Raw genomic sequence first — 27762 nt, 5'->3', positions numbered from 1 at the left:
TTTTATAAAACAATGCTTGTCTGCTTTCTCTTAGGTAAAATGAGCAGGAGTTTGGCTGCAGTGACCAAGAGTAGTTCTTGTGTAACACCTCGTGTAAAGAAAACTGAATTACATCTGAGATCCCTGTACATAACATTTTACAGCCCTCATTGAGGCTTCTGAAAACATCTTGTTTACACGTCATCAAGCATGCTTGGTTTTCTGTGAGATAGTAAGTGCAGCTGCCACTGCAAACCTGGCAGAGTGTATCTAGCCCTGCATCTCCACCCTGCACTGCAAAACGTGTCCCGTACTCCTGTGTTCATCAAATGTGGGGCACGATCCAGACTCGCTTCCTCTAAAAGGACACATCCACAATGCCAGGCAGTATCACTGCTACTTTAAATAGTTACAGTTTTGTAGTTTTTTGCATTCCCTACTACTTTTGTTACATTTACTGCCCAGTAAACAATAAAATCTAAGAAACAAAATTTTCTTAGACTGCTGTCATGAGATCCTTGGAAACATTTGTGCCTTTTAGAAAGAGAACATTTCCAGGAAACTGCCCAGCCTTGTGCCAGCAACAACTGCGTGCATCAGTCATCTTGTTCCACTGAAGAAGTAGATTGCCAGCAGTGCTAGAGCAGCCTTTCCACATCTCTGCTCTGATCTAAGAGGAGAACTTTTGCAATCAGTTCAATTTCTGTGACCCAGTCAGTCCTTGGCGTTTCTTTTACAGCAGCCACCAAGACAACCAGTTTCCTGCTGCAGGAGCAAACCAGCCTCACCTCCACTAGCCCATTTCCTGATGTCTGTCAAGTACCCAACAGAATCACCATAGCTTAACATCTTCTCCAGACTGTTTGGGATAGAAAGAATGTTCAATGTCTCTAGATATGTGCAAGCGCTAGTGTGTGCTCAGCAAAATGCCAGACCCCTCCCAGAACACAGCTGCCAGCTTTCAGAGAAATCACTGGAGTTTGTGAGATGTGCAAAATGGCAAAATGGTGTTGAACAAGAATTTATACCTGCAAAAAAAAAGTTTGCTTTGCTGCTCATGAATTCACAGTAGAAAGGAGCTCATGTGGAAATTTAATTTGTGCAAAATACTGTTTAAAAAATTAATCATAAGTGTTTTGAGTTACACAGTGGAATAGAATTGTTGCTTTGTAAAACAGTGCAAGGTTTACAAATTTTCCATCACTATAAAAGACAATTTCCCTAATTTTCCCACCGTCGTCACATTAGTCGTTGTTCTCAAGTGAATGAGGCGCCTGTAAGCATCGTGACAGCAAAAATGTCCCAATTAAATGGAATCTCTGGAGAGATTGAGAGAAGTTCAGAAATTTGCCTGAAATGAAGAGAGTATATTTCTTCTCGTCTCACATCTGCTTAAGTCTTTACAGGCTTAAAGAAGAGGAAGGGGCACATTTGCTCCAGATAACTAAAAGCCTTCTCTCTGTCACAACATTAGCTAAAATGAGTAAGTAAAAGCTCCTGACGAACACGACAGGCTTCCGAGTCCACTGATTCCATTTGCTCATATTCTTCTTCCGATTGTTCCATGTGTCCTGTGGCTGGTGCAGACCACACGTCCAGCCCATGCTGCAGGGAGATGTTATGAAGCACGCAGCAGGCCAGAATGATGTGGCTGGACTTCTCTGGAGAATACTGCAGGGTGCCTTTGGAGCCATCGAGGCAGCGGAACCGCGACCGAATGGTTCTGAAGGTGCGCTCAATGACGTTGTGAGTGGCGGAATGGGCCATGTTGTAGCGGTACTCTGCAGGCGTCTCGGGAATGTGCAGAGGGGTCATCAGCCACGTCCGGAGCAAGAAAGAGCTGTCACCTGTGAGCCATGGAAAAGAGCGGGACAGGTTACACACCTACAGTTAGCCACAGATTTCAGCCTAGTTTAATGGTGCAGCAGATACAGAATAAGTTCTTCTTCTGGCTAAAAGAGAAGGCACAGAAGAAGTAACTCTGGTTTACAAATGTGACAAAGTAAAGGCATTCGGTTTTACACTAGAAGATTTTCCACAGAAGAGTTTTAAGAGAATTAATCTATTGCATAAAACAGGGGGAAACAGTTGGACTAGGGCAGTACCTAGAATTAAAAATTGCATAATTCAGCACGGAAAGGTGTAGATACTGAAAGAAAGCTATTAACAGAATGAATGAGGATTAATACATACAATAATCAGACTGTATAAAACACAGATTAGAAGTTAATGTTCTAAGCTTCCAAGATAAGGGTAGTCCAAACTGAGTCATAAATCTCAAAGCAATTTGCAGGAAAGCAATTGAAAGTAAACATATCACTCGCGCCCAGAGTAAGGAGACAATAAATAATTGACTTTCTACTGAAAACAAGGATGAAAAGCTGACTTACCAAGGAGCCAGCCATCTTTATGTAGCTCAGTTGCAAACTGGCTTGTGAGGGCTGCCTGTTCTAACACCGTGCAGTCAGGCAGGCTGCCTGGCCAGTGCGTTTCAGCACTAAGGAGGACTCCTCTGGAATCACACACCATGAGGCAGTTCAGGGAATGGAGACCCTTTCGGTTCACATAGGACAGGTCCTCAGCATTTGGTGCTTTGATTGCCACGTGAGTGCAGTCAACCACCCCCAGCACTCCCGGCATTCCTGCCAGCGCATAAAAGTCATCCTTCAGGGCCTGTACAGTAGCTTCATCTTTAGGAAAGTGAATAAACTGTGAGGCTCTTTCCACCAGTGCCTCGGTTACATTGGCAACACAGCGGCTCATCGAGGCTTGGCTAATGCCCATAGCATCCCCCATGCGAGTCTGGAAGGAGCCAGACGTATAGAAACCCAATGCAGCAAGGATTTGCGTCTCTGGACTGATGGCCCTGGACCGTTGTGTAGGGCGTGAGAGAGTGGCTCCCAGGAGATCCACTAGGTAGCAAATGAACTGTCGGGGAAAGCCGTAGGTGGATACTAGATACTCATCCGTGACATCCTCCAGCTTGAAGCGATCCAAAGTCCTGTGTCCGCGGCCATAGAGCAAGAGGTCGCAGTCAAGAACCGCGATAGGTACGGCCATGGCTGACGGCCAGGGGCGTCCCCCGGCGCTCCTCTCTAACAGGGCTTTCCCAGAGGCTTCACCTGCATAAAGCAAAAGAGGATACTCGGAACAGTTGTTACTGGTGAGTTTATCAGACTCCGTTACCATTTTCCTTTCAGTCTGACCGTCCAGCAAACCTTTTAATTTTTCTTTTTCTGCTTTTAAATACACGGGCAGCCAGGTGGACTCACCGCGGAGCCGACAACTCTGCGGGGCGCTGACAGGAATTTACCTCCCGCGGCGGAGAGGGAGCTGGAGCCGTCCCCAGTCACCCTCGCCGGGGCACGGCAGACATGAGCCGCGGGCAGCCCGGCGGGCGATCTCGCAGCCCCGGCGGGCGCTGCCCTTGCCGGGCGCCGTCCGACCTCCGCCGGGGTCGTCCCAGCCCTTACCGGCCCCGCGGCCGCTCCCAGGCGGTCGCCGCCGGTCCGGCCCCACATTCGCCGCGACAGATTCGCCACAGGCAAGGGGCTACCGGCGGGAGCGTCACTGGGCGCTGCCCCGCTTTTCTAGGCCTGGCGACCTCCTGCCTCCCCGGACTGTGGGCTCAGCGCGCCGCGGGCGGGCGGGGAGCGGCGGGCGGCTGCGTGCGGAAAGTGCCGCTGCGGACACTCAGGCACCTCCCTTCTTCCCTCCCTTCCTCCTTCCTTCCTTCCCCCCCCCCGCCCTCAGCGGATGAAAACAAACAGCGGCGATGGCGACGGCGATGGCGGCGGCACGGCGCAGCCCGCGGCTCTGAGGGCAGCGGCAGCCCCGGCCCGGCCCCCGCCGCCGGCCGCGCATCCCCGCCGGCGCTGACACTCGCGGCGAGACCCCCCGGGCCGGGAACGAGGAGGAGTAGGGGCTCCGGCCGGAGCCCCGGAGCGGCTTCGGGGCTTGGAGGCGGCGGTCGCGGCCCCGGGGCCGCGGGGCTCTCCCCGTGCCCGGTCGGGGCGCGGAGGAGGCGCCGGGGCGCGGCGGCGGAGCGGGCCCCGCAAGGGATGAGCCGCCGCGCCGCCAGCACTGCCGGCCCCGCGCAGGTACCGCGGGCCCCGCAGGGCAGGGCTGGAACTTCGCGAGCCTGCGGGAGACCCTTCCTGGGGAGGGGGCTGTGATGTGCGTCTTAAACCTTTGGCTACGGCTTCGCGTCTCCGTTATACTTTCCTTCGCTGCTCGCGGGGTTCGGTTCCCGACAGCCGCGTGTCGGCTGCGATTCGTTTTCCTAACGACTGGTGGCTGTCAGTGGAGCCTGGGAAAGATGTGGCCCGCTGTAATCCCAGCAGGTGGTCATTTGAAATCAAAATGCTTCACAGCCTGTTGGAAACAGAGGAATCTGAGACCGCACGCTCCATTTTACGGTCTTGTATAGTCTTCCTGTGAGATGCGAGTTTGTGGTATGCTGGGAAAGAGCAGGGGTTTACAGGTGGTCGTATCTTTCTTTCCTGTGGGAGGTGTGGCTCTTAGGGCACAGTCAGAGTCGTTCTGGTGGATTCGGTGGGAGCAGAGACATCTTCCATGTCAGTGAATAGGTAGAAAAGGGACTAAGCCTACAAACTGCCTACTTACAAATCCCGAAAGTGATATGACTAGGCACATACCAAGGGGGAAAAACACAGCAAATTACTGCTTTAGCTGAAAATTAGTTGGCTGTCCAAATAAAGTTTAGAGCATTTCCAAATTATTGCAGGAGTGGCCTGACCTGGAGGATCCTTCCTTCTTGTGGCAAGAAATAAGTCTTTCAGATGAGCCAGGCTGTCTGTAGATGTCCGGAAGGATCATACAGGATCACTTTATTTTGCTTAAATGGTATTTAAGCAATATAATCTTAACATTATCACATAATCTTAACATTTCTGAACATGGGTTCAAACAGTAGTTGAGCACTGGTGTATACCTTGGCTTGACAAACAAACTGAGAGGATGGACCTTTGGACTGATACCATTTTTAGATCTTAGGGAAGTACAGAATGTAACTGCTGGTCAACAGGAATTACTTAATTTTGTTTCTAAGTCAGTGGAGCTGGCTGTGCTGGCTTTAGTAAGGTATTTACTAAGCTGCGGAGTTATTGGTTAAAAAGTGAATCTGTTTCCTGATCAGGAGGAAAAATTACTCTTTATCAGTCAAAACTTGAACATATAGTGAACTACAAAGCCTTTGGTCACATCAGAATGTTTATATTATGTGAAACAGTTTTTCTGCTATTGAATTTATTCTATTCTGCTATAGAATTTAATATATTCTTTAAAAAAATCCACAAACTTTAAAGAATGAGAGCGTCACACCTTCAAACTTAGAACTGTTTGCTACTTCTCCCTAGCTTTCTGACTAATCTACTAAGAAGGCAAAATGGAGATTAATTTTAAGTAATTGTAGGATACTGGAGTTTGACTTGCAGGCCCAGTCTTGAAACAGAGCACTGTGTTCATGAAGATCTTTATATAGTTGCTTATTAGTGTGCTCAAAATACCTGCTTGCAGTGAAGCTTCTTGTTCATTGAAGGGAGGACGTGTTCTAGGAGCTCTTAAAAGCTTCAGAAATTTCCATGTGCTTCTTGTTTACTGCATGATTCAACGAGGCTTTTCTGAGCTTCTCATAGGACATTCTTGGAGATTGAATTTGGTCCTGTATTAAAAAAGAAGTTCTGGAAGAGTGGTATGGGCAAGGAGTGCAGTCTGCGGCGCACAGTCCAGTAACTGGGAACGAAGATCTGGGATGAGAGCTGTCCACAGCCCTCTCCTTACAGCTACACCCACTCTGGTTTCTTCCCTCTTGTCTTTTCAGTTTCACTCTGGCATAAGAACCATGAGTAATTATTTTGCATTGATGAATGTCTGGTTGAAAAGAAAGCAAGATAACTTTAAGTTGTAGCAGCCGTGGCTCAGAGAGAAATATAGGAGATGATGGAAGCAGCCTCTATATGCTTTCCCCAACAGCAATAATAATGCCTGGTGTGTGTCAGGTGCTTCTGCTCCTTTCCTGTTTCGGTAGATGTCAGAGAGATGTAGTGGCTCAATTCCCGGGCATGGAACACGTAGTGTAATGCTGGTGATCCCAGGTGTGCCGTGCGCCTGCTGTGTGCCGGGTTACAGGTGTCAGCCGCCAGCGGGGTTGCTCTCGGCTGGGAGCAGGGAGCAGGGCTCGGAGCACGGCGTGCCTGTCGCTGTAGTTCTCTCGGCTCTGCCGAGGCGTTAAGGGGAGGGCTCTTGCAGTTCCTTGCATCACGCGAACAGCGCCATCACCTTATGCTGATGTGTCCTTCTCCTCAGAGAAGGAGGGTATAAATAGCAGTACAGTGTATAAGGCACAACACTTAGATGTTAAGCTGTTGGCTAAAATCTGTCTCAACCTTGGGAGAAGGAATAAGGATTTAGTCAAGAGAGCCACATGAGGCAGTTCTCCTTTGCTGTTTCTGATGTTTCTGTTCAAGTAAAATGAAGACAAAGGCATATCCATAAAAGCAATAGTATAAAAACAGGTGTTGCAGGAAGTGGGAGACAAAGCAAAAAGCCATATGGACAAGATGCTTGTTGCATCATGGGCTGGCGAATATATCAGTTTACTTAAGGGATTACCTGGTTGAGGGGAAATCACTCATCTGTATTTTTCTAACCTAGACCAAAGGTTATTTCCTTCTAGTTGTTATTCAGTGTAAAATGAGCCTGTGTTATCCTTGAGTTAAGCATAGGCCTGTGCAGTAGCAGTTAACAAGGAGCCATGCTGGCATTGCAACCTACTGGATGTGAGAAGTTGATTGAGTTTGATGGAACTAAGTTTAAAGAATTTCCTTCCTGTTCAGACCAGCTGTGGCAGCTAAGCTGAGAGTACCAAAGGATTTTTGTAAATAAAAAGTTTGCTGTAATTCTAGCTCCATCTTAACTCTTGCCAAGACTGATTCTAAAGGTGAATACTGTTCTAAGCCTTAGAAGGTCTCAGGAAATCACCAGAGGCTCTCCTTCAAAAATGAGGAGATGATGGCTGTCAGATGAGAGCCCTTAGACATTTCAGGAGCTGAGTTCCAAAGTCCCAGTTTTCCCATGAAATTATTTATTCCTTTCCAGGAAACCTTGCCTGATACTTTCTGCTCTACTTTGGACTCTGGTTGGTTAACTGTTGCTGGCATTTGGAGCTTGAGAGGTAACAGTATGAATCTCCAAATGTTTGATGAATGTTACAGGTAGTTTCAGATTTTCCAGGAAAAATCCCAGTTCTGCTGCAGCAGGGCAGAGCTATGAGGCTCTCCTTTTTTTAAGTCCTCTGGTGGTTGTTTTTCTCCTCAAGAGATATTTGGGTCATTAGAACAAATTCCTGTACTGCACATGGAGCTATGCTGATGATCATCTTTGTTTCCTTTCCTAACAGACCAGTGAGCCTAACACCTTCCATTAGTCCCCAAGTACCTTGACATAGTTGATATCAGAAGTCTTTTCCAGCCTCAAAAGGCAAATGTGGGTGTTTAATTTGACAGCTCTCCCACAATATCAGGATATATACTTCCTTGCATCTTTCTGCAGGGGTCACATATCACTTTTCACATTAAAAGGCAGTATGATTTCTTGTTTAGTATTTAAATGTCAGCATTCTCTTCACTGAGAAAAAACATATTTTTTATGCAGTATTTTGTTGCCTATGTCAGCCAGGTTTGTCAAAGGTCTCCTCAGCCCTTACAGTGCTGTACTTAATTAAGTCAAAATAATAACAACAGGTTGTTCTTGCCTGGGGTTTTGTTTGTTTGCTTGTGTGTGGGGATTTGTGTTTTTTTTGTAGTGGTATGTACCACTGTACTAAAGGGTTGGGTTTTTTAATTTTGAGCACTGTGTCAAGCACTTTAAATGCTGCTTTACTTTTGCACCCCCCAGTGCAAAGGATCTGTAATCTGTCTAGAGGATGTAAATGCATGGAAAGAAGGGATAACAGTTTCAATAATGAGGTTAAAATATCCAAAGGATAATTTGAAAATGCATCTGATGCTGAATCACTTGTGTTGCTAGTTTTCAAATTATAATTTGTAATGAGAACAGTACAGCTTAAGGAGATGTGGTATGAATGTAGCCTAGGAACTTTCAAATATACTGTAAGTCCAGCTTTCTTTTTATAGAGTCATTCAGAAAGCAGCACTGTTCCATATAAAATGCTCTGTAAATTGCAGTACTCTTATCTTGCAGCCCTTTTTGATTGGTGCTCCTGAAGCACTGGGCTTTACTGTCATTAAGTGTGATATTTTAAACAGAAGTACTGCATGTACATGGTCATGAAAGATTCTGTATTTTCTGTGTGAACAGGGCTGTTGGCCCTTTTGCCCTGCAAGCTTTCATTTGCATAAATAGCATACCTTGCTGTAAGTTCAGTCTTTGCTTAATGACTGAACAGCGAATAACGTTGTGCACAGCAGCTGCTCGTGCCCCTGACCTCAGCTGGCCGGCATTCCTGCGAGGAGCAGCACGTTCTGTAAATACGGGATGTCTGACAAGCTGCCTCAGGCTGATTAGCTGTCCCAAAACTGCAGCGGGGGTAGGAGTGAATTTATACTTTGAAGGCTTACAAGCAAAAACTACGAGTGCTGCTAATTAAGGCATTCCTCCCCAGTGGTCTCTATATGATTATTAACTTACATGTGAAGAAACTGAGAGACAGAAGAATTGTGATTTATCCCAGGCCATGTGACATGATGGTGACAAAAATAGGATTAGTGCCTTGCCCTGCCCTGCTTCAGACGCTGGGCAAGTTCATTGTGTTCCTAGAAACAATTGTATTTTGAAAAACAAGGCAGTGTCAGTGTGAAAGCTAAGTATTTATTACCAGAACTTTCAAGAGAAGTGAACAGAGGAATTTGGTCTATTTCTTGACAAAAATTTGTCTTTTCAGTTGGTTGTAGGTAAATTTTGTAGCTGTATAGTTTTACTTCAAGTACTGTTTATTGAAAGTAAATAAGCAGTGTAGCCTGTTCCAGCAATGGTTTGTTATATAGATTTCTGCTGAAATACCACTGAAATACTGTTCTAAGAATTTCAGGCTCAAGATAACAATTTGGCTTGGTTTTGACCAGTGCTGATAGCTGAAGATACATTATTTCTGAAGCAGAGACCTCCATGTCTGATGGTTAGCTTGGCATAGAATGCAGTCATTGCGGTGTTGTGGTGTTCTGGTTTTTTTGTTTGTTTTGCTTTTTTAAATTAAGCTAGCAAAATTGAAGAATTTGTACTGAGTTTTAATTGTGAGCCTTCTTTGTTTTTTTAAAATTTTTTTGATCTTTGCACTGACCAGATAAACTATCAATGTGCATTTATACCACACACTCACATCCCAAAGTTTTTAGCATGTTTGGATTTTGACAGGTAGAGCACTTTGGTACTTGTAATTTCTTTTGAGATGGCCTCTAATGGCAAAAATATTTTGAAATCTAAAGAGAAAGCTGGAAGACTTCATTCCCAGACCTGTGCTATATTTCAGATTGCCATATGCAATGGACACTGATCTCAGTTCCCAGGACAGGAAGGACCTGGACAAGTTCATCAAATTTTTTGCTTTAAAGGTAATTTTTCTCCTTTGGACAAATGCCTCTTCTTCCTTGTTTAAAAAATGCCACAAAACAAATGACGTACTTGGTGTGGCTAGAGTAACAAGATTGAGGTTTGGGTTTTTTGTTTTTTGGTTTGGTTTTGTTTTGCTGAAGAACAAAGCAAGAAGAGCTGAGGTCAAATTTAAGAGACTCCTGAGAACAACTAGAAAAACATTTTCCCCTTTTTTCTACCCTCAAATCCTCTTCCATCCTCCAGAAACATCCTCCTTTAGAATCAGCTGTAGGCACTTCACACCTCTGTCAGCTCTGAGTTTCTAGCAGCATGTCTAACCACCAGCTGTTAGGTAGTTTATCTGCTGGACTCCACTCTTTCAGACTATCTAAATTTTTATATTGCATCCAAAAACAATAATACTAGAATGTTCTTTTGAATGATGTTGATTTGGCCTCACTTCATACATAGGTGCAAGTAGATAATCTGACAATGGCTTTGGTCTAAATGTACAGATTCATTTGTCTTTAGTTTAGTTGTCCAGGCCTGGGATATTTTTGTAAATTTTTCTGTATTTTCTATTGAAAACTGCAAATCCTGATTGCAAAATTGACTTTGTCTCTTAGTGTTGTTACAGAGAAAGGTCAGCCTAAAATGATTTTCTTTCTGAAATACATTTGCCTGTTACATGTAGCAATTTGAAGTTATTAGAACTGAAGAACAGTGTAGCAAACTCTATTTCTCTACAGCCTGGTCAGCCCTTTCATCTTTTTCACTCAGAGCTTGTGTAGCTCAGGCTCTGAACTGAGGCTCAGAGCTGGTGCTGAGCCCAAAACATTACTAAGTATCCTTTTATTTCTATTCCAGACAGTACAAGTAATTGTCCAGGCCCGACTTGGAGAGAAAATCTGTACCCGCTCATCATCCTCCCCAACAGGTTCTGACTGGGTAAGGTTTTATTTTTTAAAGCCACTCCATAATTCTCTGTGTGTGCTGAGAACACCACGTGATTATTACAGTCTTGTGCAGACAATAATAATTACTCACAGAGTAGGTTCTATATGTAGGTATGTTCTTTGGTGATGTTGCGGGGGGTTGGTGGTTGTTGTTCACATGCAACAAATCACTCTGGACTCTTACAGGCTGATGAGGAGAAAGAGAAATTATGCCTCTCAGCAACTCCTGTCAGCTAAGGCACATTTCCAAGATCTTGGGCGTGGGGTGATGAGTTCTTATCTGTCAGAAGTTTGCTACTCTGCAATTCAGGACATTTTAGTATTGGGCTTTATTAAAATTGAAAAGACTCAAGATACTCTGTGGGTGAAGATAGGACTGAAGTGAGGGAAAAGGAGCATATTTTTTATAGCAGGAATAAGAAAAACATTTGAATTACCAGCCAAGGGAATCTTTGTAAATATGAAAAGCTTGAAACCAGCTGGGAATTTTCTGTTTCATAAATATTTCAGTGGACACTGACCTAGTATGTTATATATGGGTCTATGAGCCTGTCTGAAATGTACCATCAGGCAGTTTTTCAAAGAAATAAAAAAAAAAAAATGGAACCATCTCTTTGATTCTGCAGTTCAATTTGGCAATCAAAGATATACCAGAGGTTACTCATGAAGCAAAGAAAGCCCTGGCAGGACAGCTGCCCGCTGTTGGAAGGTCTATGTGCGTGGAGATTTCTCTCAAAACCTCGGAGGTGAGACCTGAGTCAAAACAGATGGCCTTTTTTTTTGTTTGTGGGGTTTTCTGCCTGAATCTTGAGTCAACTACCAGAGCTCTTGCCCTTTAATCCAAGACAATGCGAGAATATCTAAATTTTATTAAGTTAGGTGATATGCTAATGAAATTAAATGTATTGTTTAACAGAAGCAAAAATCTGAGGCCAAACACACAAATGACACAGCAGAAAAATCTATTTTTTTTAAGAAACTAATTTTAAGAAAATTAAATTCTTAAATTTTAAGAAAATAATTTCTTAGCCCATGAAGAACTTAGGCATTCTGAAGAAGGTATTCCCTCAGCTGATATAATTGCGCAGGGACACTTCCAGTGCACCTTTTTCTATCATTGCATCACAAGAAAGTGGGAGCCAGGAGACAAATCATTGAGAGATGTGGCCATTGCTGATCACTAATGAGATTTGAACAGGTCTGTGTTCTGAAATGAGCCTTTGTTTGCCATCTTTTTTTGATCCAGGGGGACTCCATGGAGCTGGAAATTTGGTGTCTAGAAATGAATGAAAAGTAAGTGTATTCTTTGTGTTTGTAGTTCTGAGCTGATGCAGTGGGCACGTGGTTAATCCGTGGTGATCCATGAGCACACACTGGCTGTGTGGCCGGGGGGACTTCAGAGGGAACTTGTCTCTTTGTCAAGAGCAGCAGTCAATCTCTTTAAACACCAGTATCAAGAATGAAAACTAGAAATTTAATTCCTTCTTCATTCTTCCATTACAACTAGTAGGTTTCCTCAGATGCAAGAATTCATAGTCTCAGTAATGACAAAGGGTTTTCATATTGAAAAGGTGTCTCTGTTTAGTAGAAGGCTGCATGGCATTTTTCAGCAATTTCTTCTACAGCAGGTGACTAGGTTGAAGCAGGATGCTTAGCTGGTTGGTCAGTGCAGGTAGCCACACTGGGGCTTTATTTATCATTTTGGCAATAAAATTAAACAGCTGACCCAGAGTAATTTTTATTTTAAATAAAATAAACAAAAGCAACTGCAAACCAAAACAAACAAGAACCCCAAACCCAGGCAACTTAGTTGTGGACAAAAGACTAATTTTTTTCCTTTGTGTTCTGTAGGTGTGACAAAGAAATCAAAGTTTCATATACTGTATACAACAGGCTGTCTCTACTGCTGAAGTCTTTGCTTGCTATAACCAGAGTAACTCCAGCCTACAGACTCTCTAGGAAACAAGGCCATGAATATGTAATATTGTACAGGTAAAGCAAAAATTTCCCATTTGAAATGCAAACAGGAGAGACTAGACATGCACAGTGTAGCTGCAAATGTAGTTAAAAAGGGATGAGCAATAATAAAATCATTTTTTTTAATAGAAGTACTACTGATCAGTAACAGAAGAAAACTTTGGTCTGTGTATCACCTTATAGCCTTTACTTGAGCCATTGAAAGAAAAGCTAAGCATAGGCTGTGAAGTGTTTGCCTGCCATGTTAGGAAGAGAAAAAAAAATTCTACATGCAATCCCTTAAATTGCTTACTAGCATCCAATTGTTTGGTGTCTGGCTTGTGTTTGGTAAATGCCTCTCTACATTGCACGTAACTGCAATGTGTACTTTTGCAGCATAGATTCAGACTCTTTCCTGTTACTCCATTTTAAAGATGCATCCTCAGTTCCATGTCCTGTAGTTTTTGCAGTTTACTCATCCAAATACTGGGTTCAACTCTGTTTAGCCTGTGAGTCTGACTGGTTTGTAGTTCATAGTTGTCTTCCAGGCTCTGTTTTTGACTGTGAGAAAAGTCTTTGACATGTTTGCATAGCTAATTTATATGATTGTAAATTTCAGGTTTGTTATTATTTGTGCAGCTGAAAACTCAAATTCCAGCCATTTTCACTTTTTTGCCTCCATTGCTGACTTGGCATGTACTTAAGAGCAACTCTTACAGCACAGTTAACCTTTTGTGTGATAAGCATCAGCTTTTAGAGTCGTACCTATCTGTGAAGTTTGTATCACGTCATCACGTCACATTTTTGCTCTGAATTGTAGACTTAACCACAGTGGCTAAAAAAATTAAAAAGAAATTTCTGATTGGACTACCATTTTCTCTTTCTCCTTCTTTTTACATGACCTGTTCTTCTTCTGGAGCAGCTGTAAGGTTTTTTGAGATGGGCATTCCAGCCATTTATTTTGGGCTTTTTTTTCCTGAAGAGGAAAAGTAGTTCCAGCCTTCCAACTCCCATAATTAAGTAAGGAATAAGGATATGTATAGCATTATGTCCCAACTGGATCTAACAGCTTTTCTTTTTCCTTTTCCTTCAGGATATATTTTGGTGAAGTCCAGCTGAGTGGCTTGGGAGAAGGTAGGATTAAACAACACACAAACAAGAGCAGAACCTGTTGGTTACTGTTCCCAAGTACCATAAGGAAAATTAGTCTGAGGCTTACATATGCTTTTTGTCTGGCTCTGCCAGTGCAGCCTTATGTCACAAGGTAACAAGTATAATGGTAGTACTTGAACAAAGTCTCAGGTGACTGCCATTTTGACTCTAGTGATACAGAACTGAAATAAGAATACGGAATTATGTTGATAAGGAGATCATGATCTACTGAAGAACAAGAAGCACTTCAGAACAATATTTTAGACCAGGAAGCCAGGAAGCAATATCAGAAGTCTTGCAAGTGAAGCCTACCAGCAAGGCAACCTAGTGCTGCTGTTTTGTTATGGGTTCTATGTGTGTTTTTGGGGTTCAGATTGCAAGAGATAATGGTAACACTACTGAAATAAGATAACGTAAACTCAGAATAAAAAAGCGTGACACATAAATAATCAGTGAAACTGAGAATTACTCCTTAACTTTACAGGTTTCCAGACAGTCCGTGTTGGAACAGTGGGTACCCCAGTGGGCACCATCACTTTGTCTTGTGCCTACAGAATCAACCTTGCTTTCATGTCAACCAGGTGAGAAAATGTGATCATGGCAGAAACTGTTTTACAATAATTTACTGTTAAACCCCTCATGTTCTGAGCCACTAGATCTTTCCCTTCTGCTTATCCTTTCCTGCTGAGATTCTCTTTCATGAAGAACGCTCTCTCTCTCGCTTAAGCCTTGCAGCAAGGGGAGTATTTGGGTACCCCTGAGCCAGGCTCTAGAACTCCAAATTGTTGATGCATGCCTGGAGTCACAGGACTAAATTGTAAAGATGCTCTGATCTCTGATTAATAGACACAAGGGTTTTCTGTGAGGGCACCATGAATTGGGAAGAATAGAGAGAAAAAGCCAGTAACACCATTGCTTGTTGCCTTGCAGGCAGTTTGAGAGGACCCCTCCTATCATGGGGATTATAATTGATCACTTTGTGGACCGTCCCTATCCCAGCTCTTCACCCATGCATCCCTGCAATTACAGGTGAGGAAATACTGAGTTGAAGTCATGGGCCATGGTAAAGGCATCCATTATGCCCAAATACAGAGCCTTTTCCACTCTTTGTTGACAGCATGGGAAGGGACACTGGGAGAATTAGTGTCAGTCAATTGGCATAGTTAAACATGTGATGAAGAGTGACAGTTTTCTCCTCACATTGAGATGGCTGAGTGCAGCAAGCCCCAGTATTTTCCCAAAGCACTTGGACACAGAAGCATTTGGACACAAAGGATGTTTAATCTTGGCTGCCTTCAGGAATTTTAAAGTGTAATGGTTAATCCTGATGCAGAACTACATGTCTAGATGGATGCATCCCTGGATATTTCCACTGGGGGAAGATCAGTTTAATTTCTCTTTGGAGATGAGAGGTTTGCCTTCTCTAAAATGAATGTGAGGGCATTCAAGTTTGGACCAGTGGTGTTGTTTGACAATGGTTGTGTAAACACCAAAGCCAGCAGCACTTGCTGGTATAACAAAAGCATTAGATAGAAACACCTGTTATTTTACATGGGGTAAAAGACAAACACCTGAGGAAAACTGATGTTTTCCTACTTTGTTTTCCTCAGATCTGGCAAGCAGATGAGAGCCCTTCATAATTCTCCTTTCAACTACACCCAAATACTCTCAACCTCCCTGCAGTGTTCGTCCCAGTGTGTTTTACTATTTGTTTGTTTTAAGGAATATTTCTGGTTAGAAAACTTGTTTTTTCTTGCTGCTTTAGAGCTGGTGAGGACAATGGTGCAGTATACCCCTCAGTAGAAGATTCCCAAGAAGTGTGTACCACATCTTTTTCCACTTCTCCTCCATCTCAGGTAAGAGAAACCAGGCTCTTTTTACTTCTAGATAGAACAATTGCTGTAAGAATAGTTTGCATATTCCTACATCAGCTGTTGTGCAAACAGAAATCCTCCTTCTGCTAATTAAAATTTAATGTGTGGGTTATTTATGTCATTACACTCTTGAGTAAAATCTATTAAATTAGATACTAATTTCAACAAAATTCCAAGGGCCTAGAAAGACTGAATTACTGAGGATTAAAAGAGCCTATTTCTGTAGCTGAGTTGAGCTGTGCTTGAAGAGGACAGCAGTGTGCTTACACATTTACACATTTGCATACCAATACTGCAAGAGGAGGAATTCAAGACATTGATGCCAGTCAGCTTAAGTAGGAGTAAGAGACTGACATAGAGAAAGAGACACTGAAATACCAGGAAAATGCTGGAGAAAGACAGGAAAAAGACAAAAGCTGTATTTATTGGACCATTGAAATTTGTTGGGGCAGCAGGAATAAGTATTGGCAAAAAAATTACCCATGCAAATTGCGTTTAAGTTTCAATTTTAAAATAAATAGCTAATGGTTTCCTTTTGAGTATAAAACCCCAGAAACTCCCAAGTTCTTTTACTGTCTTACATATGTGATTCCACAGTTCTGTATTTTGAAGATGGCCAGAGTTGCAGTTGTCTATTGCTTTAAATATTCAGGATTGCCCTGCCTTGTTGTCCAGCCAAGCAGATGGCTCTACTGACCTTTAAAGACAATCTAAAGACTCTAAATCTCTTTCACTGTCAATGTGAAACATAGAATGAAATATAATTGGAATGCTGTTCCAAACAGAAAGAATTTGCTATGGGTCTTTCTGCTGCTTCAGAGGAATTAATATGCCTGGTTTAGCAGAATGTATTCTCCTATATGAACAAGCTAGAAATGAGCTTCTCTTAGGAAGCATTTCTGTGCCAAAGTGATTTCAGGTGACCAGGCATCAGGCAATGTTGAACTAATTCGTCAGTACTCACGGTAAGTCTGATGGAATAGAGCTTTTCTTACTCTGCAATACACAGTTCAGGAAATTAGTTTGTGGCTGAGTTGTGTCCTGCGTTTTCCTAAAGTGGGGTAAATACAAAAGATTTCATAAGGAAATTTCCACTGGCTTGCTTGTGCCAGTGTTACTTAACAGTAGTAGTGTATGTAACTACATTGAAGTTGACATTTCCGCAGGGATCATGAAGCTTTACTGTCACTGAGGGGGGAAAAGCTTTATGAAACTACTTGAATCTTGAGGATTCACATAAAGTATGAGCCTACATTCTTGCTTTTTCTGTGGCTCATAGTTGCCATATGCTGTGCCCTTATTTGTAAAGCAACTGCCGGTCTTTGTTACACAGTTAGAATTGTAAGGCTGCCTTGGCTGAGTGGACTTTAAATTAAAAGGGAAAGAAGTAGTTTTTTTTTTTCTCCAGCTTTCTACATGTCCTGTGCAGGTTAATGACTAGGAAAATACTAGGAACTGTGTGATTTTGTAGGCAAATTGTATGAATCTCTGCCTGCCTTCTCAGTAAAAGTGAGGCCTAACCTGTGTGATACAAGGAAATAGTTGTCACCTTCTTTGTGAGCTTGTATGTCTGCATGTGTGTATTGTGAAGCAGCCCAAAATTCAGGAGGGTCTGGCCAAGGTAATACCCAGAAATGAAGCTGAAGCTTTCCTCAAACTGAAAACCATTGCTAGGAAAATGACTGTACGAGGTGTGGGACTGAACCAGGTTTGGATTCCCCTTTGTGCATTAGCATCCTCTGTGAGACTGTACTCTGGAGTTTTGCTCCTGTTGATGGAGTTCCCGCTTCACATCAGTGTGTTTGAATTGCACTGTAGTCTGGGTCGCCTTTATTCTAAGGGTGCAGCACAGACCTGCCAAAATAGGATACCTCAGAAAGCTGGAGGATAGAAAGTATGGATGGATGGAGAATGCTGAAATACAAGTCATTTGTAAATTAAAAAAAAAAAAAAAAGTACTTGACTTTTTCTGGCATCTGCTCAACTTTCTTGCTAATTCACTGGTACCAATTATAATTAACTGTGGAACAGAGTCTCTGGCAGTTACTTTCTGTCAGGGTTTACTGGAGTCTAAAATATTACCTGTGTTCAGTGGTTCACTCAGATTGAAAAACAGTCAATTCTTTACAAAATGAATGTGCTTCTGGCAATACTGAGATTTCTGCTCTCTGTGTAGGTGTGGCTGCTGCAGCCAAAACCTCTTCACTAGCATTCAGTTCATCCAACTCTTCATAATTCCTCTCTGAAGTCCTTCTCTCTCTCTTTCTCTCTCCCCCCTCATTCTCTCTTTTCCTTGTTTCCTCTGTTTGTCTGTGTCTATGCACAGTGTGTTTTTACTGTCACAAAGGCACATTTTCAGACCCCTCCTCCTGTGGTGACGGACACCTTGAAGGTCCCAGTGATGGGGCTGGCCTTTTCACATCAAGTGAGTTGTGAATAGAATATGCTGTACATGGTCAGAATACAAGTTCTGGCAGGACAAAACAAATACAGAAAAAGACAAATTTGACAATGTGGAGTGTTTGTTGTTCATGGGGAAGACTGGTGAACCCACAATGAGCCAGACACTTTACTGAGACTGGCTTCTTAAATGCATTTGCAGATGAAGGTCTCCTAAAGACAGGACAAGCACCTCTAAAAACACAACAGCTGTCAAGGATTGTTAGTGAAAAACACTAGTAAGGCACAATTCTGAGTGTTTTCTGTTAACAGCCAGTGTCCCTAAAACCTGTATAGTCATTAGAGCTCCACTCAGCTGAACTAGCCTCATGTGAATCAAAGTGCTGTTCCTCATTTTGATCCCTGTAAAGAACATCAGCTTTGGAGCTGCTGGAGCTCACACTGAGCTCTGGAAGAAATACTCCTCTTGAGGTCAGGCAAGTCTAAACAGGAAAGTTGTATCTAACCTGACTGGGTAGATTTCTGCCTGGGATGTATAAGGAATTTCTCCTGGGTTTCACTGCTTCCAACATTTAATTCCTGAAGCAATCGCACAAGGGTTAGCTTCCCAGTTCTCTTTACCTGGCACATTTATGGGACCATATATTCTTTCACTGAAGCTATTTGAACAGTTCTGGAAGATGAGCTGTTTTAATTTGCAATGGAAGTAGGTCCAAACAGTTGATAATGAAGTTGTTTTGGGATAAAAAAAATTAAATATTAACTCTTTAGTAAGTTCACGATGGCATTCATGTAACCCACTACATCAGTATTTGAAGTAGGCCTGTAGAGCAGAGCTTCCCTGAGACTGGATGTCAGCCATACCTTGCACAGCCTCCTCCTACATGTGTAGGAAGCCAATCTTGTTTTCCTGTCAAGGCTCAGACTTAGTCCCCTGGACTACTGTCAATTAGTCCTCATAGCAATAAGAATTTTTTAGAACAATAACCTACATTATTGATTCCAGTGAAAATCTAGCATCCTTCTGCCAGCCTGAAATGCTGTGCCTCTGACTTTTCCTGTTCCTTCTTCAGTGACTGGTGGTTATTCAGGCTGTGGGGCATTCCCCTTCCCTTTCCTCTCTCCTCTCCCTTTGCCCTTGTTTTTTCTCTTCTTCCTTAGCTTTCCAGCTCTCGTCTTTCCTATCAGCCTGCTGCCCTGGGAGTTGGATCAGCTGACATGGGGTATCCTGTACTCTTTGCTGGTGGCTTGAATGCTGCACACCCTCACCAGGTACTTGTAGAGAGTAGAACCAGCATAACTGGTATTGCAGCCATTTGTGTCACTTGTACACCTGAGAGAGACATTGAAACTAGTGCATGCATTACTGTCCTGTCTGTCAGGAATGGAAAGAATGTAAAGTAAACACAGAGAAAGCACAACTTCCACAGGAGTTGGGAATTGGCTCCTCAGCATCCCTGACTTTACTGGGGTACGGGGTCATGTGGAAAAACTGCACCAAGAGAGCAGACACCAGACCTGTTTGCCTGCACCAGCTTGCCACTGATTCCGTTGCTTGTCTTACAGAGCTGCTGCCCCTATAGCTGTCCAGGCACAGTTCTGTAGGCTACACTGGCAGTTCATATTGACATAGTTATATTGGTTTATCAGAAAAATATAGCCAAGTTGACTGAAGTCTTTTTCTGCTTCTGATATTGGTGTTGCACCAGTTTTACTGACACAAATGTTAATAAAAAAATCATTTCAGTTGGAATGGTCTTACAGTGAGCATCTAATCCAACATCCAGTTCAGGGCTGGCCAAGTTAAAGCCTGGTATTAAGGCAATTGTCCAAATGCCTCTTAAAAACTGGCAGCCTGGGGCATTGAGCACCTCTCTAGGAAGAGAACACTGTTCCAGTTTTTGACCACTCTCTCTCCAAAGAAATGTTTTCCAATGTCCAGCCTCCCCTGGTGCAGCTTCAAACCACTCCCATGCATCCTATCACTGGATCCCAGGGAGAAGAGAGCAGCACCTCCCTCTCCACTTCCCCTTTTCTTGAAGCTGTAGGACCCATGGGGTTGTAGCAAGGGGATGTAAGGTTTTTTTCCCACCATTCCTCCCCATGAAGCAGAGGACTTAGAGCCAGAGAATTCTGCAGTGTAAAACAGGCCTGAATTGGACAGTAGAGTAGAAAGGGATAAAAAGTGAGTTTGTATTGTGCTAATACACTCCTACATGACATCTCTCTGAGGCTTATAGGGGCTAGAGCCCAGTCATATGCCAAAACCCCCCCAACTTATGCCCAGTATGATGGAAATCTACTTTGTATTGCACTGTGGTTTTGGTTTGGTTTTGAGATTTCTTAACTTGACTGTTCCTTTCTATCTCAGCTAATTGGTCCAGGCAAAGAAGGGGGAGTTCCCCCAGTTCCTAGCCAGCCAGCACATGGCACTCAAGCTGACCAAGAGAGGATGTGCACCCCACTGGAGGGAGTCCATTACTCAGCAGCTACTCCTTCTAGCAGGTGGGTTGGTTTTAGATGATCCACCACTTCTGGTAACCCACTTATAAGCCTATTAAGATAAAACTTTTTGTTTCCCCTTTTTATTTATTGTTTGTAGCATAACTATTGTCTTTTCATTCCTCAAATCAACTCGCAGATTTCTCTGATTGGGGCTTTTTCAGCCTTACTCCAAACAATGATCTTGCCCATCTATTTAAACCTCCCAATCTATGTAATATTCTTCTTCTATGTAATATATCTTCTTCTATGTCAACTTTATTATTGATTTTATAATTTTTTCAATCTTTCTGCTAGTTTTGCTGATTGTAAGACAAGATGCAGTAAGTTCAAAAAAGAGTCTTAAATTCTCTAAAGACTTAATGTGCATTGTTACCAAAGCCAGTTGTAGTTACCATAAATCTGTCCACCATTTTAGTAAGAAACTTTAGGCACAAAGTTATTTAAAAGGAAACAATGCAACCTCAAACTGTCCTAAATCAACTCCCTCACAGCTAATTAAATCCTTCTGTTTTTTTGATCACCATATTTATTTCTTGAGAAATCTCTCTTGGGGTCATATAGTTGTGAGTCACAGAGGTTTTGCTCTGGGGAAACCAAAACTCACTTTCCTGGGTATACTTGAATGGTACTCCTCTTCAATCCTTTCTAGGTAATCCTCTTTCCATGGGACAAAACTATTTTTTTGTTTTAAAGTTCTGAATACCTGTGGTAGGAAAAAAACCAAAACAATAGGTCATGGAAGTACCTAATAGCCATGGAGTGAATTAATCATACTGGGAGTAGCTTTTGTCATGTACCAGATCTGCTGCACTTGTGAACTGAGTGACAGATATAATGGAGATTTCTTACCTCCTGAGAGATCTGTGAGTACTGTGTTACTGAAAAATAGTAGAAATGAACAGGAATTGCTGTGAACACACACAAATTAAAAGCCCATTTTCCAGAAGAAAAGCCTATTTCAGCAACTTTATATTAAACTAAATAGTTTTTGTCCAGCTTTAAACAAAAACCTGATTCCACAAGTGTCCACTTTCCATTTGTGCTCCTGACTGAGGAGGAAGGTATGGTATGAGGACAGATTTCTGTTGTCTTTCTTCCAATACTAGGAGTAAACCAAGAAAAATGAAGGAGTCTCATAAAAAACCTTATTTATCTACCCTGTGTCAGAAGGCACTAATTATGTATTTTCCTCCCCTCAGTGAGGACACAGAAACAGTATCCAACAGCAGCGAAGGAAAGTGTGGCTCCCCACATGACCTTTTGGAGACCATCTTTATCCGGAAGGTGGGAGCTTTTGTCAACAAACCCATTAACCAGGTAACAGGCAGTAGATCTTCTCAGAGAGCACCATAATACCTTTCTTTTCCCATCTGTTCATACATAGAGGAGCAAAAAGCATCCCAATGCCAGGGCAACCTCAGAGACTGAGTGCATATTTCTGCCTGCTGCATTTCCCTATGTTTTGCCAAGGTGTATTTTGTTTTTCATAAAATCCTTTTGGGATGTGACAGCCATTGACCTCGCTCCACTTTGCCAGCACCCTATTTGAGAATAGAAGACTTGGTACTCCACTTGGATCTCACAATGATCTGCAACTACCACAGATCCGTAAACTAGGAAAGCTGGTAGCAAGCCTCCCTTCCTTGAAGGAACATGCAGTAGACCAGTTCATCACTAGAAGCAAGAATTTAAGTTCAGCTAGGGCAGCTTAGAGATTTGCTTGGCTCCTAGGGCTGTAGTTGTAGGCCTTTTGGATGAAGGAATGAGAATTGTTTCAATTTGTAGCAGTTCATTAATCCTTGCCTATATTATACAAGATATGTATAGAAGAAATCCCATCTCAAGGTATGTGTCTGCATTAGGTCAACAGAGTATCATCTTTTGAGTTCATGCCTTTTAAATGAGGTTGTCAGCCTCCTGCCTAACTGCCAACATGATTTTAGGCTGTTTTTAGCTGGCCTGACAAAGACATTCAATATCCTTTTCGTGCCTGGTAAGCAGAGCATCTTAGTGAAATTCTGTCTGCTAAATCTCCTCAGGTGACCATGGCCAACTTAGACATTCCTTTTGCCATGTTTGCTCCCAAGAATGTTGAGCTGGAAGATAACGACCCCATGGTAAGACTCTTCCAGAGGTATATGTGCCTTCTCAGCATCCCTTATGCAAACATCCATGCTATTCTCTGCCTTGAATACACTTTGGTTTTGGAGAAAATAACTAGTTATTCAGATTTGTTTGGTTTCAAGAAGTCTCCTGTGTTGAATCTTGGGCTCTGTAGACATGCAAATAACAGCATGTGTTTGCTGCCCCTGCTGTAGTTAATGTTAATTGTCCAACCTCCTAACTGCCCCCACACTGCCAAAGCACACACAGACATGACTATAAGATCAGTACTCACCGTCTTTGATTTCTTGGGCAGGTCAATCCTCCTGAATCCCCAGAAACGGAATCTCCTCTACACGGCAGCTTACACTCAGAGGGCTCCAGTGGCAGCAGCACAGGGAACACCCATGATGACTTTGTTATGGTTGACTTTGTAAGTGCCCCCATCAGAGCTCTTACACCTGCACCTTAGGTGGGCTTCACATGCTGGTGTGATGGTAAATGATGTCAGAGTATTTTCAGTGGAAGTGGTAAACACACATCATTCACAGTACCACACTCTAGGGCGTGACAGTCCCAGAACTGCCAAGACACTGGTACCAGGCATCAACAGCTACAAATTAAATACCATTTCAGTTCTCTACTGACATCTGGGCTTGGCATCCTCTCTCTTAGCACCTAGAGGAGCTAGATTCCAAAGATATGTTCTCTTCCAACTGCTCAAGTGCTACTGTGGTATCAAGTGATATTGGCTGTTCTTCAGTAATTTAATATGCATTATTGCAGCAACAGTTATAATGCCAAGATGTTTACTGATAGCAGGTAACAACTTTACCTGAGATTGTAACAAAAGGGAAGCCAGTGTCTCTGGGAATTAACAGCAGTGTCTCTGATTGTAGAAACCAGCATTTTCAAAAGATGACATTCTTCCAATGGACCTGGGGACATTTTACCGTGAATTTCAGAACCCCCCTCAACTCAGCAGCCTCTCCATTGACATTGGAGCACAGTCCATGGCAGAGGATTTGGTATGGAATCCTGAAATTTCTGTTTGTGGAAATCATACGTACTTTATAATGCTCTCCCTATTCCTAGTTTGAAAAAAGTATCTTCATAGAATTGTAGAATAGTTTGGGTTGGAAGGTACCAAGGTCATCTAGTCCAACCCCTCTGCAATGAGCAGGGATATGTTCAACTAAATCAGGTTGCTCAGCCCCATCTAACCTGGCCAGGTTTATTTCCATGGATGGGGCATCCACCACTTCTCTGGGCAGTCTGTTATAATTTTTCACCAGCTTCATAAAAAAATTCTCTCTTATCTAGTGTGAATCTACTCTCTTTCTTTCAATTTAAAATCATTGTCCTTTGTCCTATCACAACAGCCCCTGCTAAAAAGTCTGTTCCCATTATTCTTAAAGGTCTCCTTTTAGTACTGAAAAGCCAAAATAAGGTCTCCTCAGAGCATTCTCATCTTCAGGCTGAATCACTCCCAAGTCTCTCAGCCTTATCTTAAAAGGAGAGGTGCTCCAGCCCTCTGATCATTTTTGTGGCCCTCCTCTGGACCCACTCTAACAGGCCCCATGTCTTTCCTACACTTTTCAGAAGAGAGAGGTTTTTTTCCTATACTTTTCAGAAGGGAGTCCATCACTAATATTTTCCAAATAAATGCAGATTTGTTTCTGGTACACCTGAGCCTCTGAAACCGGTGTGTTTGTCTTGAAGCTGAAGGCTGCTGCAGCATGATTGCTCTGGGTCACTGAAACCCCCGAAATTAGTCCTGCCTCTGGGGTGTCTCACTTGGTGGCAAACCAGGCCTGACTTTGCAGCCTGAGCAGAGTTGGAGTTCTGGTGTGGCTGCTGAGTCACATCTGGGTGAGCACTTCCTTAGGCTCTCTGGCATTGTGCCATACTGTGGAGAAAAATGAAAACCAGAGAGCAGCAAGTGACTTGATGAAGGCAATGCTTTGAGTGGGCTATTGTGCTGCAGCTGGTGGGGATTGCACAAGGTGAGGCCCCAGTGCACCTCCAGTTCCTGCAGAGCAAACAGGCTCTGGGCAGAGTGCCCTGCTCGGGGTCACTTCCTGGATGCTGCCAGAGGGCTCCTGCTTTTGTGCACGTAGAAAGGTGAGCCCAGAGCATTGGTGAGGGATTGCATGGCTGAGAAACAGATTTTTTTCCTAGTGTGTTTAAAATTTCCTTCTGTCTGCTGTGAATGAGCCCTGATCTGCATTTTTCCTTACCTTCCAGGACTCGTTACCAGAGAAGCTGGCAGTCCATGAGAAAAATGTCAAAGAATTTGATGCTTTTGTGGAAACCTTGCAGTGAAGCTGTTTCCCAGTTCTGCTGCAGCAGTTCTTCCTCCTCAAGGCATCCTGGAGATGACATCAACAAATATCTCTATCGCCCCTGCTCTGCCTTTTGTTCACATTGACTAGTTCCCTCCATCAAGTGAGCTTTCTTTTCTCTCTTCGATGACAGATACAGCTCATCTGCTGATTCTCCTCAGCTTTTCCATCACATAGTTCTGGACTGCTTTTCCTGCTCACAGTCAGTTTTAAGACTTCAGTATGGACACAGGAAGTCAAACCCCAGTGTATGGAAACTTACTTTCTCTTCAGTCTGTGTTCTATGGAGGGGCGTTGTGGAAAGTTGCCATATGCTTCCTCCAAGGGTCCTATGCTGTAAGTTTCCTAGGTAGAGCTTCTTGCTAACAGACTTTTTCCTGCAGTCTCTGATCCTCTTAGAGCATAGAAAGCTTTGGCTTATTTCCAGGGTCTGTGAGTTCAGCAAATTCAACTGTTGGAAGTCCAGGACATCCATTCCACAGAACTGGGCATTTCATCCTGACTTCAGAGTGCGTGCTGGGAGCACAGGGAGAGACGTCAGCTTTGGGACCTGCATAATCCAAGTTACCTTTGTTTTCCTGCTTCTAAGGAATTGGGTCTCTACACTGTGCAAGCCCTCTGTTAGGTGGCTGATAAGCAGGAGTGAAACTACAGGCATGCTTTCCACATTTCCTTCCCGAGTGCACTGACACTCGGCCATGCTGAGTGTAACAGTGTTGACTGTTGGTAAGCCTGCACGTAGCAGCTGTGATGATGCTGAATTCATAGTCTCTGCTTTTGAAACATAACTGTAAATACTAGGAATCCTATTTCTTTAGGGTTATGTAACTAGGAGTCTTAGTCCAAGATTCTTTTCCTCTAATCCTTGCAAACCTTCCTGCTTTATGGTTAATAGATGATCTTAAGAATTAAAAAATATTTATTGCTTTTAAAGAAACCTATATTTAAAAGATGTTCTGTTTTCATGTTATAGTGTGGGTCATTCTGTCCTGATCACTGCAGAGAGCAAGTGTGCCATGGAACCCTAGCCAGTGAGGCTAGTCTCTCTTTGCAAGAAAATATCAAAGATACTTATTTTCTAAGACAGACTTGATTAATATTATACTCTGTTTGTGGGACTGTGTGTCCATTACATCCAGCCAGGGCTCACTGATAGAATGAAATGCACACATCAGTGGAATGGAGTGGCAGGGACTCGGTAAAAAGCTGTTTTCTGATAGGCATGGATGAATTTGTGGTGTTCTTTGCCATTCAGAAGGCAGCTTCTTTAAAGAAGCACACTTTTCTGGGAAGCTTATGGTACTTTTTAATCTGCTGGCTTTTGAGTAGCTGAAATTTTATTTTTGTAATAATCCAGCCACTGACAGTGTGACTGGCTGGAATTGCTCTATGGGTGATTTGGCTGTTGCATGTCTTCTGCCTCACGTAAGGATGGGAGGAGAAACAGTGACACTAAACAGAAACTTGGATAAGGTGGGGTTTCTTGTAGTTCTCTCTCTTCCTGCCCCATCTAACTAGACTGTGCAACTGCAAGACCCCTTACTGTCCAAAACCACTTCTTTTCTCCCTAGTTTCTTTTAAGTGGAGTTGTGTTGCTTGAGTACTAAGAAACCATCTTCATTTCCTCAGAGTGGCTGAGTAACCAGCCTTCTAGTTGGTGCAATGTGGCAGCTTCAGCTTAACTGCAATCTTCATTGGAAGAGATTGCCTGCAGCTGATGAGGGAACCCCAGCTCCACTCTGGAACACTATTTCTGTGCCACTGCTGGAGCAAGGAGCCAAATTCAGAACAGCTTACTATAAGGCCAGAGCAAAGCAATGCTTTGAAGTTTATGAGAATTTTTGTTGAGAGATGTGTTTGGTGGGAGGCCTTGTAAGTTCTAAAACTCCAGGTAAGAGCTTCATTGAAGGAAAATTACCCACCAGAACCTTTTTATTTTACTCAACCGATTCAACTTCTTAGCAACCTCACATGGAAATTGCTTTGTCCATGCAAAGTAAGATGCAGAAACATTTAAGAAACGTTCCAAGATGAAACAGTTTGTAACAGGACTTCAGTTACACAGGCTGTAACAAATACTTGATACCCATCCAAAAGCCACCTTGTTTCACAGGTGGAAAGGGTCACAGAAGGGTGCAGGAACAAGGAATTAATGGATCAACTGCCTCTCACCTGTGCTCAGGAAGCTGGTCTGCCACTTTGTAGGAAGTAGTTCATAGACAGGTGGTTGTCAACTTTAGTATCTGAAGTGATACAATCTGGGCTGCAGAGCAGCAGAGATGAGGCAAAGGGCTGGTTCACACCATATGAATAGAGAATAGTTGAGGTTAAAGTTCAGCCAGCACTCCTGCTGTGCTCTTCTGCTGACAAGCTGTGGAGCTGGCAGGGAGCACTGCCATTCTTGTTAACCCCACCCAGGAGGTCAGGGCTTGTACTTGTGCTCCTTTATTGTTGGAGTTCCTAACATGGCTACAGCTCTCACATCTCATAAGGCAAAATGGCACCGTGGCACATTTTCTTCTCTTCAAAAGGCGGAAAATTGCCTATATAAGCTGCTAGCGTTGAGCTGGATGGCCACAGCAATAAGAGTCTCCAGGACTGAGTTATCTGCCTCTTCTCTGCACAGTCCTCAGTTTTAACACATAGTTGCTGCATCTAGGCTCTGAGTTCCCTGACCACTGCACAAATGCTCTGCTTCAGTAAAGACCTAGCTGCTGCTGTGGCCTGCCACAGACTGTGTTATGAAGGCTATTTATTTTAGCAGCTCTCTGCTCTGCTGAATATTAAGGACAGTATCTATGTAGCTGCTGATTTACAGATACTTTGGGTGGAGGGGAAGGTTCCTCAAGTGTATTGTTTTGGAAAGTCTCCAGTGTACTTCAAGTATTCAAAGAATTTCCAATAAAACTTTTGTGTAAGCAA

The 27762-nt window shown here is 43.1% G+C and overlaps 3 protein-coding genes across 14 annotated transcripts; 2 read left to right on the top strand and 1 right to left on the bottom strand.

Annotated features, from left to right (window-relative positions):
- Positions 1-1078: 1078 nt before the first annotated feature.
- HARBI1 (harbinger transposase derived 1) lies at positions 1079-3461 on the bottom strand. 2 transcript variants are annotated; one of them, XM_030949684.1, is made up of 3 exons: positions 3252-3461; positions 2370-3101; positions 1079-1826 (listed from the first exon to the last, which is right to left on the bottom strand). In XM_030949684.1, exons 2-3 carry the CDS (start codon positions 3037-3039, stop codon positions 1450-1452), a joined length of 1047 nt encoding a protein of 348 aa, XP_030805544.1. In that variant the 5' UTR covers positions 3040-3101; positions 3252-3461; the 3' UTR covers positions 1079-1449. The 2 variants fall into 2 exon arrangements, with proteins under 2 accessions (XP_030805544.1, XP_030805543.1); XM_030949683.1 differs by having other exon boundaries at positions 2370-3461.
- LOC115904541 (translation initiation factor IF-2-like) lies at positions 3354-4154 on the top strand. The gene has a single exon (XM_030950031.1). It carries the CDS (start codon positions 3354-3356, stop codon positions 4152-4154), a length of 801 nt encoding a protein of 266 aa, XP_030805891.1.
- On the top strand, positions 3746-27762 carry ATG13 (autophagy related 13). 11 transcript variants are annotated; one of them, XM_030949252.1, is made up of 19 exons: positions 3746-4079; positions 7099-7174; positions 9488-9569; positions 10417-10497; positions 11132-11251; positions 11752-11798; positions 12357-12497; positions 13555-13595; positions 14098-14194; positions 14544-14642; positions 15379-15469; positions 17814-17912; positions 19049-19159; positions 20259-20392; positions 21592-21709; positions 22432-22509; positions 22812-22928; positions 23395-23523; positions 24743-27762. In XM_030949252.1, exons 3-19 carry the CDS (start codon positions 9501-9503, stop codon positions 24818-24820), a joined length of 1650 nt encoding a protein of 549 aa, XP_030805112.1. In that variant the 5' UTR covers positions 3746-4079; positions 7099-7174; positions 9488-9500; the 3' UTR covers positions 24821-27762. The 11 variants fall into 11 exon arrangements, with proteins under 11 accessions (XP_030805112.1, XP_030805114.1, XP_030805111.1 ...); XM_030949254.1 differs by lacking the exon at positions 7099-7174 and having other exon boundaries at positions 21592-21676; XM_030949251.1 differs by lacking the exon at positions 7099-7174.

The sequence above is a fragment of the Camarhynchus parvulus genome, chromosome 5, assembly GCF_901933205.1.
Source record: "Camarhynchus parvulus chromosome 5, STF_HiC, whole genome shotgun sequence".
NCBI classification, from domain to species: Eukaryota; Metazoa; Chordata; class Aves; order Passeriformes; family Thraupidae; genus Camarhynchus; species Camarhynchus parvulus.
The sequence above is the reverse complement of the archived record's forward strand: the minus strand, read 5'-3'. Positions and strand labels throughout refer to the sequence as shown.